Source organism: Drosophila gunungcola, unplaced genomic scaffold (genome assembly GCF_025200985.1).
Source record: "Drosophila gunungcola strain Sukarami unplaced genomic scaffold, Dgunungcola_SK_2 000001F, whole genome shotgun sequence".
Taxonomy (NCBI): Eukaryota; Metazoa; Arthropoda; class Insecta; order Diptera; family Drosophilidae; genus Drosophila; species Drosophila gunungcola.
This window is the reverse complement of record NW_026453197.1, coordinates 16,287,502-16,308,900: the sequence shown is the minus strand read 5'-3', so window position 1 is coordinate 16,308,900 and position 21,399 is coordinate 16,287,502. Positions and strand designations below refer to the sequence as shown.

At 43.7% G+C, this 21,399-nt stretch overlaps 3 protein-coding genes across 19 annotated transcripts in view; 2 read left to right on the top strand and 1 right to left on the bottom strand.

Moving 5' to 3' along the window:
* The first annotated feature begins 150 nt into the window (after positions 1-150).
* Positions 151-6,457, top strand: LOC128262706 (probable phosphorylase b kinase regulatory subunit beta). 3 transcript variants are annotated; one of them, XM_052997150.1, is made up of 11 exons: positions 151-301; positions 367-518; positions 719-1,071; positions 1,133-1,480; positions 1,539-2,087; positions 3,070-3,084; positions 3,968-4,072; positions 4,132-4,704; positions 4,762-5,378; positions 5,435-5,707; positions 5,969-6,457. In XM_052997150.1, the coding sequence occupies exons 1-11, from the start codon at positions 282-284 to the stop codon at positions 6,258-6,260; spliced, it is 3,297 nt and encodes a 1,098-aa protein (XP_052853110.1). In that variant the 5' UTR covers positions 151-281; the 3' UTR covers positions 6,261-6,457. The 3 variants fall into 3 exon arrangements, with proteins under 3 accessions (XP_052853110.1, XP_052853109.1, XP_052853111.1); XM_052997149.1 differs by lacking the exon at positions 3,070-3,084 and adding an exon at positions 2,628-2,654; XM_052997151.1 differs by lacking the exon at positions 3,070-3,084.
* Positions 6,458-6,602: 145 nt separating this feature from the next.
* LOC128262710 (uncharacterized) lies at positions 6,603-7,122 on the top strand. Its single transcript, XM_052997155.1, has one exon. The coding sequence runs from the start codon at positions 6,683-6,685 to the stop codon at positions 7,040-7,042; it is 360 nt and encodes a 119-aa protein (XP_052853115.1). The 5' UTR covers positions 6,603-6,682; the 3' UTR covers positions 7,043-7,122.
* Positions 7,123-7,341: 219 nt separating this feature from the next.
* LOC128262704 (piezo-type mechanosensitive ion channel component) overlaps positions 7,342-21,399 on the bottom strand; it is a 29,451-nt gene continuing 15,393 nt past the window's right edge. For 4 of the 15 annotated variants that reach the window (XM_052997133.1, XM_052997135.1, XM_052997136.1 and 1 more), the window contains 20 exons: positions 20,835-21,394; positions 20,031-20,652; positions 19,473-19,965; positions 18,608-19,412; positions 18,390-18,547; positions 16,231-16,296; positions 15,825-15,970; positions 14,758-15,132; positions 14,126-14,202; positions 13,429-13,689; positions 12,740-12,775; positions 12,314-12,466; positions 11,332-11,470; positions 10,914-11,275; positions 10,701-10,847; positions 10,497-10,641; positions 9,507-10,440; positions 8,913-9,435; positions 8,711-8,852; positions 7,342-8,651 (listed from right to left, as the gene is read on the bottom strand). In XM_052997133.1, coding sequence (XP_052853093.1) covers positions 8,448-8,651; positions 8,711-8,852; positions 8,913-9,435; positions 9,507-10,440; positions 10,497-10,641; positions 10,701-10,847; positions 10,914-11,275; positions 11,332-11,470; positions 12,314-12,466; positions 12,740-12,775; positions 13,429-13,689; positions 14,126-14,202; positions 14,758-15,132; positions 15,825-15,970; positions 16,231-16,296; positions 18,390-18,547; positions 18,608-19,412; positions 19,473-19,965; positions 20,031-20,652; positions 20,835-21,394 — 6,348 coding nt within the window. In that variant the 3' untranslated portion in view covers positions 7,342-8,447. Of the gene's footprint in view, positions 8,652-8,710; positions 8,853-8,912; positions 9,436-9,506; positions 10,441-10,496; positions 10,642-10,700; positions 10,848-10,913; positions 11,276-11,331; positions 11,471-12,313; positions 12,467-12,739; positions 12,776-13,428; positions 13,690-14,125; positions 14,203-14,757; positions 15,133-15,184; positions 15,658-15,824; positions 15,971-16,230; positions 16,297-16,355; positions 17,261-17,576; positions 18,224-18,389; positions 18,548-18,607; positions 19,413-19,472; positions 19,966-20,030; positions 20,653-20,834; positions 21,395-21,399 lie in introns of those variants that run through there. The other 11 variants (XM_052997137.1, XM_052997141.1, XM_052997143.1 and 8 more) reach the window with 8 other exon arrangements.

Genomic DNA, 21,399 nt, shown 5'->3' with positions numbered 1-21,399 from the left:
AAATTTCTATCAAATATTAATGAAGTACTCTTATTTTTGTAAGAATTACATAGGTACACTACCATTTGATTATGTTTATGACTTAAATTATGAGAGCCTAAACTCTCCGAATTACGATTCAAATTTAACCGCCTTAAACTTCCATCTTCAATTTCAAACGCATAGCGTTGCCAGATGTTTCCAAAAAGCTGCTCTTGTGGAAAACAGCTGTTAGAAGCATTTGACTTTTTTTTGACTTTGATACATTTTCTTGAGCGCAATTAAAGCGCAAGGACCAAACAATGCGTAATGTGCCGAAATCGTAAGTGCTAAAACATTGAAAACGTACCTTAGAAGTAAATAAGTATCTGAATCTTCATCCCCCAGCCTCGGTCTCTCGGTCACAACTCCAGGCGGCAGTTCGGGTGCTCCGGACAGCGGACGCCACAACAGCTTGGAGGACATCAATCTGGACCAGTTCCTGAAGACCTCCAACTACGAGGACACTGTGAAGCAGCTGGACATCTACTATGGCATCGGTGAGGATTTATATAACCTTGGAACAGTTGTCTGTGTGTAGGGCGGCCACCAATTGAGCACCAATTGAAGGCGTCTATTAATAATCATCGCGAAATGTCGACGCCCCAAGCTTGATTGTAAACAGAATCGTTTGTTTATTTGCACTGCCAATCAAGCGGCGATAATCGGTAGCAGCCACTAACACTTTCTATTCCCGCAGTGAAGCGCCAGTTGCTGCGCTACCAGAGCCCCATCACCGGGCTGTTTCCCGTGATGAGCACCGACCAGGTGGTGGGATCCGTGCGGGACAGCGTCTACTGTGCCTCCGCCGTCTGGAGTTTGTACCAGGCCTACCGGCGCATCGACGACGACCGAGGCAAATCCTACGAACTGGGCCAGAGCACGGTGAAGTGCATGCGCGGCATTCTGGAGTGCTGGGTGAAGCAGGCATCGCGGGTGGAGCTCTTCAAGCAGCGCCAGTCCAACCAACATGCTCTGCACAGCAAGTTCCAGCTTCACACCGGCGAGAAGATCTACCCGGATGAGTTCTACAACCACCTGCAGATCGATTGCGTGAGTGCAGGAATATTGCTGATCAAAATATACCTAAAAACAATCATTATCCCCCTCTTAGGTATCTCTCTATCTGCTGTTCCTCGTCCAGATGATAACCTCTGGCCTGCAGATCATCTACACCCACGACGAGGTGGCCTTTGTCCAGAATCTGGTGTACTATGTAGAGCGGGCCTACCGTACGCCCGACTTTGGCATGTGGGAGCGTGGCTCCAAGTATAACAATGGCACCCCCGAGATCCATGCCTCGTCCATTGGCATGGCCAAGTCCGCCTTGGAGGCCATCAATGGCTGCAACCTGTTTGGCGAGAAGGGAGCTTCGTGGAGCGTCGTTTATGTTGACATTGATGCGCACAACCGCAATCGTAGTATTTTCGAAACCATGCTGCCCAGGGAGTCCAGCTCTAAAGTTAGCTACTTTGTATTTTGTAATGCGTAAACTTTAAATTGGTTTTCTTCTTTTCCAGGGTGTGGATGCCTCACTGCTGCTCACACTTTCCTTCCCAGCTTTTGCCTCGCATGAGGACCGCCTGGTGGAGCAGACCAAACAAAATGTTGTCAACCGTTTGCGCTGCAAAATGGGCTTCAAGCGCTTCACCCGCGATGGATTTCTCAGCAAAAACGAGGACAAATCGCGTCGCTATTATCACTCTGGCGAGTTGAAGGAATTCGAAGGCCTGGAATGCGAATGGCCGCTCTTTTTCATAGCCATGATCATCGATGGCGTGTTCAAGAACAACAATGAACAGATCGAAGAGTTCCAGTACGACCTGCGACGCTGTTTGCGCACCGATGTCAATGGTGATCCCGTGGTGACGATGTACTATGCCCCGGACGGAGATGGTTCCTACATGCGTGCTCCCTCGCAGTCGCTGTTCCTCTGGGGACAATCCTTCTTCATCATAGCCCAACTGCTGACCGCAGGACTGCTGCACATCAACGAATTGGATCCAATTCGTCGCTATTTGCCAAGCTATAATCGCCCCAGAAGGGCGGGTCGGTATTCTGCCTTCCAGGTGAGTTGCAATCAGGGAATGTGTAGGGTGTTGAACGCTATGAAGTGATAACTGTAACTTAAATTTAAAGGCGAGTTTTCCAATTTTAACTTCTTCATTATCTAAGTCAAGATAAACTAGCTCTTTATTATAAGAACATTTGGTTTAAATTCTTAGCCTATGCCTGTATACATGGTGCTTGAAACACACATTTCATAGCGTGGGGTTTTGAAAGTAAAAAGGGTTTTGGACTTGCCCATTTTGGGTGCCTCCGCTTCTGCTGCCGCTGCCGCTGATGAGTTTTGTGTGTCTGCCGTGTGTGTCTGCGTTCGCTCCCAATTGGAAACTATTACACATTAGTTCTGTTCTGTTGCCTTAGTACTATGTATGGGTTAAGTGAATAATTGGCTCTTGATATTTAATTCTATCTACATTCTGTTCATTCTCTACTACCAACCACTACCACATACTACTGCTACCACACAACTTTATATCCAAAATGAACAAAATCAAATCCTTCAAAAAACCCAAATTATAAACTAATTGGTTTCGTAATAACAGGGCAAAGCAATTGACGAAAAACACAAAGTAAGTAGATGTCCTGCTATATCAACATAAATACTGCAAATCAAAATTCAAAATTATTTAGAATTCGTATGTGTAAAAACTAAATTATGCTTTTTTAGACCACAGACACATCTGCACCAAAGATCACTAGTTACATTATTGTGGCTTTTTTATGTTCGGCAAGACACACGGATCGAAAAAATATAGCTTAACGATCAAAACACACACCTACACTATAGAAATGATTATTTGCTTATTTTCAGTATGAATTATTATTTCTGTACTCCCGTTTTATTTGTATAATAGTGAACAAATTCTTTTTGGTATCTAAATCAAAAGTTTTCTCTTTACTCTTTTCGGTTTTCTTTCCTCTCTATATACCTATCAATATACTGCATATTTTGTTTAAAAATCAACATAAACACACGCTCTATAGGCTAAACCGGGCACTGTAAGTAATTTGTCACCAGACGATTGGGTTTATTTACGTAGTTTGCAGTTCCTAATTCATGTAATTAACCAAAAGCCATAGAACGATCAAGCTTGATTTGGCTAAATGTCTTTTTACCAAGGTGTTAACACTGGGAATTGGCTTTAAAACGTTCTAAAACTTGATCACGCCCGCCAATTTGCAAAGCATTCTTAGTTGCAAATGTTATTTGGGGCAGTGCTTGAAAATAAAATGCCAAAAGACAGCAGCTTTGCTTCAGCCCTTAGAAAATGTTTTATACTACTGTTTAACCGCTGTTTGCTAAATATCCATATGTTCCTCTACTAAAAATTGCATACTATGTATAAAGAAACCACGCATACCTATTATATTGGATGACAAAAAGGTAATTGGTGGTTGTACTATTGGGCCTGGGCTGGGTCTTCTAATTTTGTTAGGGCACAAATTCGCAGAAATTATATTAATTGGATTTTTCTATGAAAATTCATAATAACCACCTACAATTTGCACTTAATAACTTATTAAACAATAAGGTTTTAGAAGGTTCTAAAATGTTTTCCAAATTCTTTTGTAAATTCTTTTAAAATTCATGATCGGCTTTAATGCCATCTAATATATATGTTTGGCATGTTAAAATCCTTAAACTTTTATTTTAATCCCACATCCAACAATTTTACCCCTCTGCTAGTAATCCCTTAGATCCTCTTCCCATTTTGTATTCCCCTTTGTGTGTTTTTGCATTTTGGCATTTGGCTAGTCAAAATTTTCTTGTCATGTGATTAAAAACCAAGAATCTTGAATTGGCCTCTTGCATCCTAACATTTTTAATCCATAATCTAAGAAACTTATATGCTTTGTAACATTATTTTGGTATTCCTTACAGGGAACTGCCACTGATCTTGTGGTGCAGATTGTCCTGATTGCCGAGTCCATGCGACTGCAGGCCATGATGGCCACCTATGGCATCCAAACACAGACGCCACATGAGGTAAGTCGCAATCAACTTTGAAGAATAAAAAGCATTCTTAACCACTTTTCTTTGGCCAGGTGGAACCTGTGCAAATCTGGAGTTCCACGGAGCTCATCAAAGTCTATCAACATCTGGGAGTCAACAACAAGGTTGGCTTGTCCGGTCGTCCATCGAGACCGGTGGGGTCGTTGGGCACCAGCAAGGTGTATCGCATCTGCGGCATGACCGTTCTCTGTTATCCACTGATCTTCGAGGTCTCCGATTTCTATCTGTATCGGGACATGGCTCTGCTGATCGATGACATCAAGACGGAGCTGCAGTTCGTGGGCAAGTATTGGCGCTTGTCGGGCAGACCCACGGTGTGCCTGCTCATCCGGGAGGAGCACATGCGGGATCCGCAGTTCAAGGAGATGCTCGACCTGCTGGCCATGCTCAAGAAGGGCTACTGTGACGGCATGAAAGTTCGCATCGGTCGGCTGCAGAACCTGATTAGCAGCTCTTGCATCGAGCACTTGGATTTCATGAACCAGAGCGATCTGACCGACAATGAGAATGCATTCTCGCAGATAAACCACGAGTACATTGGCTACCAATCCCTGACAGATGTTCCCAAAGCTTTGACTTACGTGGAGGAGAAGATTTCCGTTGCGGTAAGTAATTGAATTCTACGATTGTTAAACTTCCTGATTCCTTAATCTTTATTCCAGCACTTCGATACCAAACCCACGCCGGATATTATAAATGCACTGCGAAACACCGATTCCATTTACTGCTTGTGCCAACTATGGGGTATTATTCTGAACCGCGAGGGTCCGCACTTCGAGGTGAATGGTCTGAATGTAAGCACGGCCTTGACGCAGCTCTACCATCGCGCTGGTTCCCTGCGCTACTGGCGTGCCGTTCGCTACTGCTCCTCTCTACTCCACCACATCGTGGACTCCATCAGTCCGTTTATTACCACTGTGCTGGTGAATGGCAAGGAACTCACCGTGGGCATCATTGGACAGAAGGAGACGGTGTTCGACAAGCCCATGACGCCGGCGGAGATTCAAAATGTCATGTACACGAGTGTCCAGCCGTACGACGTCATCCAAGCGGTGCTGCAGCAGGAAGTGGTTCTCTATTGTGGCCGCTTGATAGCCACCAATCCGTCCATGTTCCGTGGCATACTGAAAATTCGCATTGGCTGGGTGCTGGAGGCCATGCGAATCTATCTGAAAATCTCGGGTCAGCAGAGCATCGATGTGGACAATCTGTCGCCCTTCCAAGTCCGCATACTGCTTCAGAAAGTTCTAACCGTCAGCGAGTGGGCTGTGGAGGAAAAGTAAGTGGAAATACCAAGTTATTTAGATAAGTTATAAATTAATATCTTGTAAAAAGGCTAACTACCCTGCAACGCCGTCAGCTGGAGGGCTGCTTGTGCCGTGTGCCAAAACATTTCTACAACAAAATCTGGGAGATCCTCCAGAGAACACCTCAGGGCATTTTGACCCAGGGTCATCACCTGCCCGCCACTCCCACACTAACCAACATGAGTCGCGGCGAGCTGACCTTTAATTTGCTGGTCGAAGAGACTTTGATTTGCATTGATCGACCGGAAAGGCGTCAAATAACCGTGGAACTGCTGTGCATTGTGGCCACTATTCTGAATCGGTAAGATTTAAAGAAAATATTAAAGAACATGGTTTTATTCTTTTAAATTAATAGCATGTTTATATATTACTTCTATGAAAGTCTAGATTCTCTAAAAAAGAAATTTTTTATATACTTATAAAAGTTGTATTTAGCAAACATTTATAAATTATTAAATCTATTTAAAAGTCCGGTTTATAAGATTATTATTTTTTTTAATTATTTATACAATTTAAATTCAAATGGAAGAGCTTAAACATTAATTTTGTTTGTTGATTTTAGCAATCCTGAGCTGCACTTCAAACAAGCTCTTGATTTGGACGGCATCTTGGCGGAGGCGTTTGCCATGTACTGCAAGGACAACAACATACAGCTCCAGCCAGAGCCGCAGCCTCAGCAGACCAAGAAGGAGGATCTCAAGGCGTTCTACTCGCTGCCATATTCGGAGACCACGGGCTACTTGGCTCGGGCCGCCGTCAACAAGGTTTTGCAGGGCGGCATATTCTCCACCACCGAGGAGGATGTTCAGCTCGATGGCGATCGTTTGCACGACGACAACTGCAAGGTGTCCTAAACGCAGGGACCCTCGACATTAGACTATGTACATAGCACAGTTTGGCATATCTTCGATGCACTGACCCACCATTAGCTCGAATTTAGTGGCTTTTTTATTCTGTTATTCTTATTTAACTTGTCTCTCTCTGTGTCCCTCGCCGTTCTTCGTTCGCCTAGTTCTTAATTAAATGTTATGTATAGTTTTTGTTGCAATAATCGAAGGTGTTACATGGGCGAGTGTTTGATTAGTTAATAGGTCAATAGCACTGGGGGTGGAAACCCAAGCCGCTGGGCCCTAACTAACCTCGCTTAATGCAAGCCGTATTGATTTGCTGCACCCCCACTTATGTCACACTCACCACTTGGCTATAAAAGGTCTGCACCGATTCTCCACTCGGTTTACTTGACCACCAGTCGTCGTCGTCGTCGCACTTGACCATCATGCGCGCTCCCGAGTGGATGAGCACTGAGATGGCGCGCCTCACATCGAGACTGGAACGCTACAAGCCCACGGGCAGTGGCTACAACCGCATCCAGTCGATTCGTCTGTCCAAGAGCGTCACCCAAATGCTGAACAATCCGATGCCTCCGGCGCCAGCCGCTGCCACCGCCAGAATGCAGCAGGAGAGCTCATTCACAACGCCGCGACGACGAGGCGTCCTCAGTCGCAGCGAATCGGAATGGGAGGAGGTCTATCCGGCCGTCAAGTTTGTGCGCCAGGAGAGCAGCGAAAGTGCCACGAGTGAGGACAGTGAGCTGCGGTTCACCCACTACAGAAATTGTGCCACGCGAATTCCCTGAATTGTTCAATCTACGTTGCAATATTTGTAAATTTTTATCTGTGTTAAGTTAAAAATAAAACATAGAACCACTAAGCAAAAGTTTATTTTTTATATTGGTCATTGAAGGGCGTCTTGTTTGGATGCACTGCTTAATTTGATTTAAGGGGCTACACTTACTTGCAATTGCATCTTTGAAAACTGATGAACTACCTCAAAAATTAATCGCTCAATTCAATAACTTACAAACTATTTTGGCAGGCTTTGTTAACACCCACAGTTCTAGTCCTTAACGCTCCGTTTTTTAATCGCTTTTTACAGTTTAGCTTCATAAAAATATTTATTAAAAAGAGGCAGTATTTTATTTATGACATTCAATTTTGATGCTTTATTTTAGTTCGTATGTATTCCACGTAGTTATTAAGCTTAATTTGGAAATTAGACGCTAAAAAATAGGTACATATTATATATACGTTTTAAGTTGTTCGTTTCCTTGTATAAAAATTCATTCGTTTCTACATTTATTAATTTAATTTTGTTTCGATTCATATAAAATATAACATACAGATTTTTGTTGGCGCTTACTAATTTAAAGAGATTGCATATGGGAGATATTTGTGAACTTCATCGATTTACGTTCGAAGCCAACGCACTTTAGCATTATACAAAAGGAAATTTTGATATGAATTTGCCTAGAAAATAGTTGATCAAGCAAATTATGTTTGCATTCAATACAAAAATATGTCACATGATATGCCTATAACTAAAGTCAACGCTCTATATATATGCAACATATCGATTTAGTTTTATAACAAACAGTATAACATATACCTAATATCTTTAATCAGTTTTGTAAAGGGCACACACAGGCAAATAGCATAGAAATGTATGCGATTCGAAGCAATTCGGTTAATATTACATGAAATTTTTGTTTCGTATAAATATAAAATATTACCTATTAACTCGGATGCTTTAGTTTAGTTGTTATATTTACGGTTTCTGTAAAATGCTAAATTCCCTGAATATGAGTTCTCATCATTATTATTAGTATTTTCGTACTTAATCTTCAATTTTTACACATATCTAAAAGTAACTTAATTTAATAATTTGCTTGTTTAGGCAATTACAATTCACTAGTATTTTCATGTGATTAAACTAACAACAGCAACACTTTTCGCTTACTTAGGACTAAATACACGGTTTCACACAAGGGCAGTACTTTTGACAAAAAATCGAACGAACTGTAGACTGTATAGATGGGTGATGTGTACTTGTTTGTGTTTCTGATTTGTGTTTTTTTTTTTTTTTTTTTTTTCTTTCCTTCATATAAAAATGTTTAAAAAAGACTATGAAACCTACGATAACGCAATACGTACTAGATACGTAAACAAACTCTAAATTACAAAAGCGTTTGGGTTAGGCCTATGTTATTGTAGTTGCTGCTGCTGCTGCTGCAGCTGCTCTGGCCGACGTACACTCATTCGGCTGGGAATGGAGTCGGTGTCGCCGTCATCGTCCACGTACTCCTCCTTGGGACGGGTCCACTTGATTAGCGTCTCGGGCGATCGGTACAGGAAGAGCAATTTGGCAAACAGATCTTCCTCCAGGGCGAATTCCAAAGCCTCTCGTACCTGCAAATTGGTGTAGTATATGAGTAATCTTTATTCACAGGCATAGCTATTTAAATTACCAGATAAATATCCAGACAAAGTTGCAGTACCCTATCAACGTAAGGCAGATCCTCAAACATGATCTTTCGGTTCTGACCCCCAATGAAGGACTTCATGAAGCGCGAGGCCAATAACACAAAGGTGGTGTACAAACCAATGATGCTGTGAGGAGAAATATTATATTTTGAGTTTAAATTCATGCTAAATCTTCTGCCCACTCACCCTCCCGCTGTGAGGAAACTGAACGTCGATGGGAACTTCTTGTCGTTGAATGTGTACATCACTATGCCCGATGTGCAGTTGCTGTAGGCAAACTTGGACAGCGTTTCGTTGTAGAAGGTATCGTTGCAAAAGTCCCGGATCTCCCACCACAAGCCATTGGTCTCGTTGTCTCGATGCATTTTGATGACCAGCGGTCGGTATTCGTGGTGTTTCTCACTCAGCACACTAACCACAGCGGCATCGCCCGAATTGAGAACCTTGATAAACTTGGGTATCATGCCGGGTATCACAACAACTTCTTCGACTTTGGGAGTGGGAGCGGTAGTGGTTTCATTGGTGGTGGTGGTATTGCTAGGAACCGGCTCCACATCATGAGTCTCGCTAAGCATATGGATAAGAGCCGCGCGTCCCTCGAAGGATTCGTCCAGGGAAATGGCATGCTCATCGCCAACAGTCTCCTTTAATCCCTTGGCGGGTGCCTTTCGCGTGAGGGAATAGGAAAAGCGGGCCTTCAGTGTGTGGTCTAAAATAGTTAAAAAAAATATATATATTATATATTTAATATTAATAAATTAGTTTGTAGATTGATCTCACTATTTCTCAAATCATTTAGCAACCGCTGCCTATCCGGTGGAGCTATATTCCAAAGGGATGGCGAGTTCCCAGCCAGTCGAACTGCGGCCACATCCGTTGCATCATAGCCAGCTATAAACGTCAGAGCCTGTTTTTCCTTAATATAGGCATTAGTCATCTGAGAGTACATCTCGGGATTGATCTCGTATATGCTATCGTAGTTATTCGTGGTGTAGATGGGATCATAGGGTCCAATTCGGATCGACAGAGACACCTGATAGGGCACATTCGAGGTGCCGACGGCATTGCCCAGAGCGAACAGACACAGTGGTCCCCAAATGCAAATCACAATCAGCAGGACAACGGTGCCGCCCATGATTAGCTTGGAAAGTGAGGCCTTCTTCTGGGCTCTCATCGCCGGAAAATCGGTCTCCGACTGCCTGGTGCAGCGAATCAGATAGATGTTTGAGAAAATGTCCTCCATCTTCAGCCAGTCAAAGATGGTCATTGTGCTGTCGATGCACACCCAATCCAAGATCGTTCGCAGCTCGTACAGGAATGGGATCTGCATATACACCTTGAAGGCGATCATGTTGACCATCGAGAAGCCCTTGGTGAAGAAGTTGCCCAGAATGCGCTTGGGGTAGCCGGATTTGATTTGATACGAGCTCAGCAGCATGTAGAAGCACTTGATCACGTAGAAAATGATGGGCGGTGCCAGGGAGTTGAAGGTGCGCTCCGTGACAGCCGGCACCACGAAGAACATCCAGATGTGTATGCCAATCACCGAGAAGAAGTGGAAGATGATCTTGTTGACCAGGGCTTTGCGCAGGTACAAGGCTCGATCTATAACGATGAGCAGGAACTGAACCAGTAGCATGATCAGGAAAGGTATGGGCACTTTGTTCTCCGCCAGATAAGTCTGCACACCCTCGTCGCTTTCGGTTTGTTGGGTCTAAAAACAGGGAATAAGATGAACTAAGTTGTTAAAATATATTTAGTTTTACTCACTCCAAATGCAGTGAAGCCAAAAAGCAGCACAAAGAAGTTCACAAAATCGCAGAGGAACATCAGGGCATAGACATCAGTGGCTAGGCGGGATTTGTGAACCAGACTAAAGAAGAACTTGTACAGCGAAGAGGTGTACTTGGTGCGTCTGCCAAGCAAATTATTATTACCATTGATAATTACTTTAAAGTCTAGTTAGACACTTACTCTAGCTGGTTGATGCCACTCTTGCTAAACTCTGGCGATCCAGGCAAAGAAGCCTGACTCACTTGCAGACTCATCTTCTGAGCAGCATCTTCGTTCAGCTGGCGGGAGTCGGGTTGCGATAGATTGTCGCTATCATCGCGATCATCACTTAGTAAGGAAAACAAAAGAATAAAACATGTAACTTAATTATCTAAAGAACCTCTGGTAACCTACATGCTAGCGGTGGGTTTGGTGAACTGATTATCCGTATCCTTGTAGCCCGATTTCCACAGGCCCTGCGACTTAAGCAGATAGCGATGCAGGAACAGTACCAGCAAAAGGATCAGATCATAAATGGCATAGTGTGCCTTATTCTCCACGCCAAAGATTTTGGCTGGTGCCAGCGGCTGATTGGGCAGTTGGTGGTAGTTGGACCAGATCAGTTTGAACTGGAAGATGCACTTGATCAGCACAATGGCCTGGGTGTAGGCAATCAGAGTGACCCAGAAAGTTTTTGTGGGGCGTGGCAGAGACAAGGTGCCCCACAAGAACACCATTATGGGCAGCGGCAGCGAAATAAGACTGGCATTAACCACCTGTAAAACGAAAATCAATTTAAATAGGCTTTTAGTGGGAATTAAATACCTCTTACCTGATTGACGAACACCACAATATAGCAGATGAGATCCGTGTTGGCCAACAAGGCGTACCACGAGGAGATCAGCAACTCCACAATGATATGATGATCTCGCATGGCAAAGTTCTCCTCCTCCAGGTTGAATTCCCCCGCGCTGGAAGATCGTACAAAACGTAATTAGACTATAGATTCAGATTCCCATACAGATTGGTGGAATCTATCAACTTGACATGCCGGGTGCTGTTCTTTTTGGGAATGTGTGCGCTGCATGCTCCACAGTCTACATGCGAGTGCATCGTGTGGAGTTCGGTGGAACACAAAACTAGTTATCAACTAGGGTTAATCGAAGCCAGACAACAACGGTACATACTAGCAAAGAACGCATAGAGATAGGTTTAAATCATAGCAGCGAACACAACTTAGTGGAGAGGCAGAGATACGGATACAAATACAAATACAAATACAGAAACAGATGCAGTTACAGTATTACCAAAAGATACAGAGGGAGAGACAAAGAGTCGTGATAGATGTTTTTAGTAGAGTCATGAGGCTGGACCATGATCATGAAGATGGGCATGAGCTTGAAAGATACATATAGATATTGAGTAGGGTGGATCGATTTAAATTTTAAAATTCTTGGCTGAATTTATATAATACTCATTATGATTTTAAATTTAAGTCTTCTTGAATTTATTTTAAAAGTTTAACAATTAAACTTCAAATTATTTTCAAGTTTATTAGTTTTTTTTATAGTACGGAAATTTAGTGTAGGAACTTAATATATTGCAAAACTTTATGCCAAAAGAAGATGGTCATTAGATGGTCATTAGATGGTCAAAAGTATTTTTTATTCAATTTAAATCGACCCACATGTTTAGAGAGAGTTAGTACAGAGCGTTACGAACACAAACCGAAAGACATCAACACATTAATAGGCACATCAATTGGCTAAGGGATAGAGTGGGCAATACGCATAGTTAGTGGGCGGGACCAGTACCTGTCCACCTGCTCGTAGGACCAGTGCTTGCTCAAGGATCCTGAGCCACCGCCGCTGTGGTGATTATGGTAATAATGTGCACCGCGCTCGAGAGATGGAGCTTTAATGCGGATCTCGGGCAGGCCACAGTCCGATTTTCGACTGAGCATCGTGCTATATATATACGATTTATATAGGACACATCGCAGGGATGGTGGGGTGGCGACAGGAATGGAATGGAGTGAAATGGAAAATTGGTGTACCAATGCAGTTTAGATGGGGTTACATATATATATATATATATAGAGAGAAAATTGCTGAAGTATTAGATCTTAGTAGAGAGTCGTAAAGAGCAGACACATGGATTTACATATGTCTTGTGTTGTTAGTCGATTTTTACTGATCTCGTATTAGTCTTAGATTTGTAGTATGCTTCGATTTACTTACCCCTTGGCTGGCGGCGATGAATTGATTGATTGTTTTCTAACAAAACAAAAATTTATTCAGATGATCGAGAAATGCGCGCAGAAAAATGCAAAATGTAAGAAAAAGAAATTAGTAAGGATCTGTTTTTTGTTCATTGTGGATTTTTTGGTTTTTCGACATACACATAAACACATCGAATTATTTTAGCTCTATTTTAGCCAAATGGAATGTGGGGAATTTATTATTTTTAAAATAATATATGAAAGTAAATGTGAAATAAAATTTGAGCAGAATTGTGCAGATAAAAGAATGTAGGTACGCTTCAAAATAATTTAAACGTTTTACTGTGCAGTTTAAATTAGCACTAGTCAATTAGATAGTAAGGAACTATTTATTTTTAACTACTAACATATTTTAAATTTTGATAAAGTTGCTTTGATAAATAAGTTGAATAAAATGAAAATGTGTTACTCTAATTGCGTTTGTCAATTTAGTTTGTTTTAATTTAATATTTGTCAGACAAATTTAACTGACATAGCCAATTTAAATCTATGTATTTTCTTTTAATACTGGTAAATTTAAAGCAGGAATTTCTTTAAAATATAAAGAAAACAGGATTTACATCTTCTCAAAGAAAATCAAAGTTATAATCTGAAATTCTTTGGAATCCCTGCATTAAAAACAAAATAATTTCGGGTGGTTTTGGTTACCTAGAGGTGACTGCATCGACGGTATCTACGGGCAGTTCGATGATTTCGTCGACAGCGCGAATGTGCTGATGCTGTTGCTGTGGTGTACTGGTTGTTGTTGGTGGTTGCAGTGGTTGCAGTGGTTCGGGTGGTGATAGCGGTGTGGTTGTCGTGTCTGTGTTCTGTGTGGTGCTGGTAGGATCTGTGTGCTCGGTGGCATTCGGTGGTGCGATGACCACCCGCCGCGGGGTGGATGTGGAGGCGGGCGGGCCGCTTTCATCGCTTCAACCGCAGCAGCATCAGCAGCAGCAACAACAGCAAAATCGATCGAGTTCGAGTTCAACAACGACAACATGGTGGCACAAATGATGGAGGTGAGGTGGTGAGACATTGTTGCAGGTGTGTTGTTCGATTCGAGAATAGTATATAGTATGTTGTGGAAGCAGGTACAGAGTATCAAACACACGGAACACAAAAGTAAAACGGATATGCAAATAAAAAGAAGAAAAAGAATACGAAATAAATATTGAATCAAAAACTGAACACAACTCTTAACGAAAATTAAGGTATACAAATAAAATCAACGTTTCGTAACGCGACCAGAACACGCTACTCTAGGGACGCTCGGGGTTTCCAGTTTCCAAAAATCAAAACTTAATACAAATTCAACGCAAGCGGCGCACACTGGACCTGGGCTCCAGAATCGCTTTCTAAATACCTCTCGAGATTGGACTTGAGGAAGTGGAACATGGCAGCGGCACTGGACAGTCCCAAGCGATTCAACGAGCTGGATTCCTGCAAAAGAACACAATTAAAATTGGAGTGTAAGTTAAACAAGTTAAAGGATCGCTATAGTCGAGTGGCCGATTATTGGGTACCCGTTTCATAGCTAACCAAATTCAAAATTAATATGCCCCCAGCAAAATAATCGGTCTTCCGGTAGCGCCATCTACCGAACGGTGGGGTTACTACTACAGGCTAAGAGCGTGCAAAAAGAAGAAGAGCGAAATTTTAGATATCCAAAAATGTAGATTTATGGTAATAACTTCTAAAATAATGGTTCGATTTGAAAAAATTTTTTGGGAGTCAATAGATATTGACCGAATATATATATATAGCTTGTTAACTGGCCTCTACCATGCCTCAAAATATACCTACTGCGGAGGCATAACTAAAATCTGCATGTTGAATTCCAAAACTCTTTTTTCGATGGGTTTTTATAGTTTTTGATTGATAGAGATTTTCATTAGGACAGACAGACGAACGATGGACTAGGCAATTGATTCTGGTCAAGAATATTTATGCTACTTTATGCTATTTAGGTTACTCTAGATGGATTTCCCAACCCACCTTAAGGGTCTTCTTCTCGCCAGCCAAAATGCGATTGACAAAACGATAGTTGCGCGAGAAGCGGTTCAGTCTTATGGTCAGCGTGACCAAGAAGCCCTCGAGCAGTCTGATAATGGGATTGGTGTCGAAGTCCTCATCGGAATCCTTGGCCGTCACCTCGCCGCTATCGACTTCCATTTTGGACTTGCTATCCGAGGTTTCCTTGGAGGTGGCCTCTCGCCCCGGGCCAGTTGAAGGTGGCGGTATCACGGGCAGATCAGCCACATCCCTGGTGGGCGCTGGACTGGCCGAACTGGAAGCTGTGGCCGCATCGCGTTCCTTGGAGATGCCCTTGCTGGTGGACGGAAAGTCGCCAGTGGGTGCATCCTTCGACTTCTGTGGGGCCAAAAAAGCACAAGGAGTTAGACTATATCTGTCTTTTTAACTAAAAATAAACATTTACACGTTTTAACGAAAATCCAAGCTTATACATAATGCAGATACAAGAAATCGTTTGTTGTTTGTACAGTATTTTGAGGTGAGTGCGCCCAACTGCTGGTCGGCAGGCAGATATTGCGGGCGCAGCAAAAAAAGTGAAATCAACGGGAAGTGCGCCAATTAAAGACAATATATGTAGTAGAAAGCTCTGCACTTCAGACTCACAACCTCGAGCAGCGACTGGCTGCGACGCCCAAAGTCTAGTGGCTCGGACAGCGTCGAGGTGCGCATGCCCAGATCGCACTCAATGGTATCGTCGTCCTCGTCGTCGTCGCTGGTGGTGGCCAGGCCCAGGTCGTGGCCCACCTTCTCCTTCTCGTCGTCCAACTTCAGGGCTATGCGAGAGCCCGGCTCTGAGGCGTACGAACGCTCACGCATATAGAAGTGGCGACGGTACTCGGCATCATTGAGATCCTTCCACACCTTCGATCACAAGTGGGGGCAATTTTGGATTTGTTTTTGGTTTTTTTTGTTTTTTTTTGGGAATTTACAAGAATTTAAATATGGTTCAAAAGTCATGCGAAGGGGGATAACATGCAGCATGGCCTAATCTTAAAGGAAATCCCAATATAATTGATCTATAAACTCACGTCGTAGAGTGTCTTGCGGCGCTGCATCTTCATCTCACTTTCGGTGATGTTCTCCTCCTCCAAAAAGTCAATCTCATCGTGTATCAAGTCGAGTTCAAACTTATCATCCATCTCCTCAAACATGTAGTAATCACCAGCACGTGTAGCTGTTGGTGATCATCAAAAATAACATTAGCACACATCATTTCTTCCCAAAAATATAGCAATTATAGTGTTTAAACAACATTCAGATGGTTATTAGTAAATATTTGCTAGGGGTAGGCTTTTCTTGTTGCATTCAATTTACAGAGCAGCACACAGAACTTCATGCAGTTAATCGGGTACAATTTATATACATGGCATGGGGGCAGCTTATATAGCAGGAGTTAATATCGAACAAATAAGGCACAACAAACAAAAACTTTACCATGTGGATGTAATTTAATTTCCTTCCTTCTGCGTACTGTTGGTGCAGGAAGTGGATAACCATGTTCTAAAAAATAATCAAATATAAATATATAAAACAAAAATCAAAAAATAATATTAAAAAAAAAACGAATAGAATTTAGAAGTTTTGTTTTAATTGAAATTAAGATATAAATAACTCTAACAACGGCTGGCCGAAGTTTGAAATGTTGTAAATTGTATATTTCTGAACCGATCCCAAGGCATTCAATATGCTTATAATCTTGGTAAATCAAATGAAATATTATAAAATTAGATTCCATATCATTTTAAATAAATAAATGAGATATTTTTAAAAAGTACTAGAAAAAGCGTTGAGGAAAATTTAGAAAAGTTTTAGAGATTCTTCATGCAGATCAAAAATCTTGATTTACAACATGGGTAAACAACCCCCAGAAGCGTTAAGAAACTGATTCTAGAAATCACATCAAGATCGATGAAGAGGTTTTGCTATAATACACTTGTAGAAGCGCTCAGGCACTCTGATCGCGCCTTCATTCACCCATAAAGAAGTAATTGGGAGTAAAGTAGATCTAAATTGGTGTTATTTACAGGTCAGACTCGGAGAGGCAGTTGCTTGGGGTCTGCTACACACGACCCCAATCGTTTTTATTTTCATTAGCTTGGAAAACACGCACATTGAACAGTTTGTTTTTTGTACAGAGTTTCGTTGAACATTAGCAAAATTATTATTATTATTTGAGAGTAAAGATTCATCCAATACATGGTCCATGCAGCAGTGCGGGCTCGTAGAAGGCGCACATCAGCGACTCCATATAGGAGGCCGTACCCACGGGTCCCCAGCTATGTGGTCTTTGGGCGGACCTCAAGAAGGTCTCATCTTTGGTTCCGGACAAGTTGCCGGACAGTCGCTTGCGCTGCGATTGCGACTGGGAGCCCTCATCCAGCGAGTAGCTGGCATTTCCCATGCTCTGGTGACGGCGGTGCAGCGACTTGTGGCGCATGGTCACCACCTCCTCCTTATCCGCCGACTGTTTTGGGTGTGGGAGAAATAAATGATCGGGCAGGAAGTTGTTCTACAGGGATGCAAGCCGAATTTAACACTTTTTAACTTTACAAATAATAACAAAAAATTAAGAAATAAAATAACAAATACTAAACCCTTAAAATTACGCAGGTAAGAAAAGTGTAAATCACAGAATTTTATATTAGATTACAAAATTTAGCTTTTAATAGCCAGATGTTTATGTTAACTATTTTTGTATAAATTATAAATTAAAAAATCAATAAATTCCCCATCCATTGACATAATTTTAAGGCCTTGCATCCCTGATTTTCCCACTTTACCATTTGCTTTTTCATGGGTGATCGTTTGATGGACACGGTTTCGTTCCAGGAAACAGCAGCATTGGTCGACGACTGACGGCGATGTTTACGGCGAAGATTCGGAGTCATATTGGAGGTCAGCAGGGAACTGGAGGCCATGGCTGTGGCATAGGCAGCCAAAGGAGGCGCCAGACTTTGCATGCCCACCGATGCACTAAGCTCAGAGGGAGCTAATCCCAGAGAGATTCTCTTTGGTTCCAAAAATCCTTCGGTGAGAAGAGTGGACAAGGCATCCGTACTTGGCGTGGTGGGCTTTGAAGAATCCAGGCTTTTAAATGCGCTTTCCTTTCCCTGGGAATCTTTAGGTGGGGCCATAGTTGTTTCCTCCTCACTGACCGACTGCACATCCACATAGTCCGCCATCTCCTCACAAGGCATCACATTGATCTCCGGTTCGATGATCACTGCCGCATCGGCACTATCCACGCTCTCCAAACTGCTGCCACTGCTGGAGAGGATCGAGGCCCTTGCCGGCGATGAAGTGGCCGAGCTGGAGGAGCTGTGCTCATCGGGGGTCAGGTATCCAGATCCCTGACAGGAGGTGAAGCTGCTGTTGTGGGCCAGAGGCGCCACCTCGGACATGGCCTGCTCCGTGGGCGTGCGTTGCCCTTCAGGAATTCCAAGGATTAATGTATGACACACACGCGACAATTTCCAACGATCAAAATACAAAATGGAAAATTGCAAAGAAACGCGACGCGAAATACGATGGCCGACAAAAAAAAGACAGAAAGGAGGGGAGAATACCCCCAAGAAGTTTGAAGGATAACTTACCATCAAAGTGGGTCTGTTTGTCCAGGGGACGAAGCATCTTCTGCTGCGTGGCTCGGATGCGCTCCATCTTCCGCTTGATCTTGTGCAGCACCTGCTTTTCATGGTCGTGGCGGTGGGCAATCTGCTTGTGTCGCAGGCTCTCAATAATGTCGGCTCCTCTGTAATAAAAAGTGTTCCAATCGGTTAAACAATAAAACATAAAGGCTTTGAAGACCCACCTTGAGGCCAGGATATTATTTGCCTTGGTGTCCGTGATGATGTGACAGAAGTAGTGAGACTTAAAGATGCGCAGCTGGAAGATGATGAAGGCAAAGCAGATGGTGTCCCACAGCAGAACCACCTGATGGGTGATCTTGGGGCACTCGCCGGGCGAAAGTACCGAAACCGTGTCCTCGGGCAGCATTACCTGCTCCTTAGGAGCATTACTCGTGCAGGTGATGCCCAACATGTGCACCAGCCAGCAGCAATCGGTGGTCAGTTGTGTCATAAACAGACAGCCGGCCATTTGGAAGGTCGTCTTGATCAGTATATTCGTCACATTAAAGGCCAGCAGCCACTTCCAGCGACAGATGATGGTGTGGATGGGTCGCAGATAGAAGTCAGAGCCCTGCCACAGGAATATAAAAGCCCCGATTAGATAGCCCAGGGCCAGCAGATCAGCAATATTGGTGCCGGCCAGGAAAACCACCGCCAGGGTGAACCAGTAGAAGCCGCACAGCACTCCGTTCTTCAGTATGTCCGAGTAGTTGCGTATGTACGAGCAGAAATCGTGGGTGGGATTGTCGAAGGGAACGCGACCCAGTTGAGCGATATCCGCGATCACACTGCGGTTGCTGCCACCGGGATAGTCATCGTTGCTGGCATAGCGCTGCTCGATGCAGAAGATGCTCTTCTGGCGATTCAGGATGACAAGCACAATGAAGTCGAAGATCAGCTTGGGCACGTGGTTGAAGTGCAGGGCTCCCGGCAGCATTGTCCAGCGTTGGATGCCCTCGCCAAAGGTGCCCTCATCCCAGGGATAAACTGAAATACATATTCCACTATTATAATCTATTACATTAGGCTAAGCAATGTAGATCTTACCCAGACATGAGCTCGGCGGCAGGCCAACCAAAACCATATACTGTGTCAGTATGGAGATGGCAAAGAAGGCCTGGAAAACGCCCCATATTTTGGCACACTGCGATCTCCTGAGGAGCAACAGCACCACCAGCCACAGAGCATAGGCCACGGCCACAATGTCCTGGCGGTATGTGATGGTGGAGACCAGGGCGATCAGCGATATCTCGATGCCAAACTTGTAGAAGCCAAAGTTGAGGAGATACTTCACCAATCCCACCAGATCCTTTTCAGCATCAGCTCGAATAATGTTGGGAAACAGCAGCTTGGTGGGTGGTGCATTCAAGGCACCGATCTTGACGCGCATTTGCAGCTGACGCAGAGTGATCACTGCATGCAAGGTCACAATTACCATGTAGATGATGTAGGTGCGCAGCAGACTCATCAGTCCACCCGTTACCTTGTCGGCCTTGGTAAGGCCTATCCACTCGGCATTGTTGGCTGTCTGGTTGTCCGACTGAGAAATACAATTGAAATTAAGTTAAAACATCAAAAACACCTATTAACTAAGCAGCTACTTACACAAACCACATTATACTGTGAGTGGCTGAGGTACCCGATCTGATAGATCATCTTGGACAGCACTATGATCGTGACAATGAACGAGATGAGGCGGCTGATCACCACCTGGACAGCCTTGCGCGAGGTGGCGCCCAGCACACAGAAGCCCACGAAGACAATGTGCAGGACGCAAACTTCGCTGACACTACAGACAAAGGCTGCGATATAGACAGCCTTCATGATGTGCAGCTCCAGGAAGCGCCAGAAGACGTCCTTGAAGTTCTTGAAAATGTACTCCGACTTGTTCTTGATCTTGCGGAACGAAATGCGCACCAAATCCCGCACAGATGTCTCGAAATCGGTGGTGGCTCCGGGAGCAGCCTCCGCCGAAGGACCCTGCGATCGACGCAGTGAACCGGCGCTGCCACGACGCTTGGATGGCGCCGGTTCCAGGGCAGTTGTCTCCGTGGGTTTCTGCTGTGCCGAGCCGCCAGCCGCCGCTGGCTGTTGCTGCAGTGAGGCAATGAAGCGTTTGTGGAAGTAGTGCACTTGGATCACGGTCAGAATCACAATTATCGTGGGCGAGACCAAGTGGAGGAACAAATCCTTGGTCTGATAGCGCTTAAGACCAATGTCGTTTTGCCTGAGAATCAAAAATCATTATTAAGATTTGTATTTTATAAAAGAATTCGTTTTGTTAAACAAAAAAAAAAAAAATAAAATCCATAATTAGATAGAAAGTGTATCAAATTGGTAATCAATTAAAGCTCTAATATTTTTAAACATGATTTAATTTAATTTTATTTTAATATAATCATCACTTACAGCGTCTTGGACACATTGAGATAGTCATTCCAGTAGGTATCGAACTTGTCGAACTGATATGTATAGATCAATATGAGTATGGACATGGCGTAGAAGATCAGGAACAGCCAGAAGCCGTACATGATCTTAACCCAGGCCTTGGACGAGGATTGAAAGACCAGCAAGAAGAATAGGAACAGGGCCATGTAGCAGATGCGGAAGACGGTCATGTTCTCCCCAGTGATCGCACAGAGGAAGATCACCAGCACCAGCAGCCAAATCCACAAGCGCACCAGCAGATTCTTGATCACATCGCCGGCCTTCTTTAGGAACTTTGAGGTCTTCTTGCCGTCGTTGATGAGGTAGCTGGAACCAGCCGATCCCACGGTGATTTGCAGTGGTGCAATGATGTCCGCCAGGGTGCTATCTCTCCGACGATCGCGCTTCTCCTTGAAGAACTGCCGCGACGTCACCCAAAACATCAGCACAAAGGCAGTCTTCACGATCAGCGGCACACACGGACGCATCTGGTTCTCGATGGGTCGTTCGAAGCCAATTTGCTGCAGGTTAATGCCCGCCGTCTGCA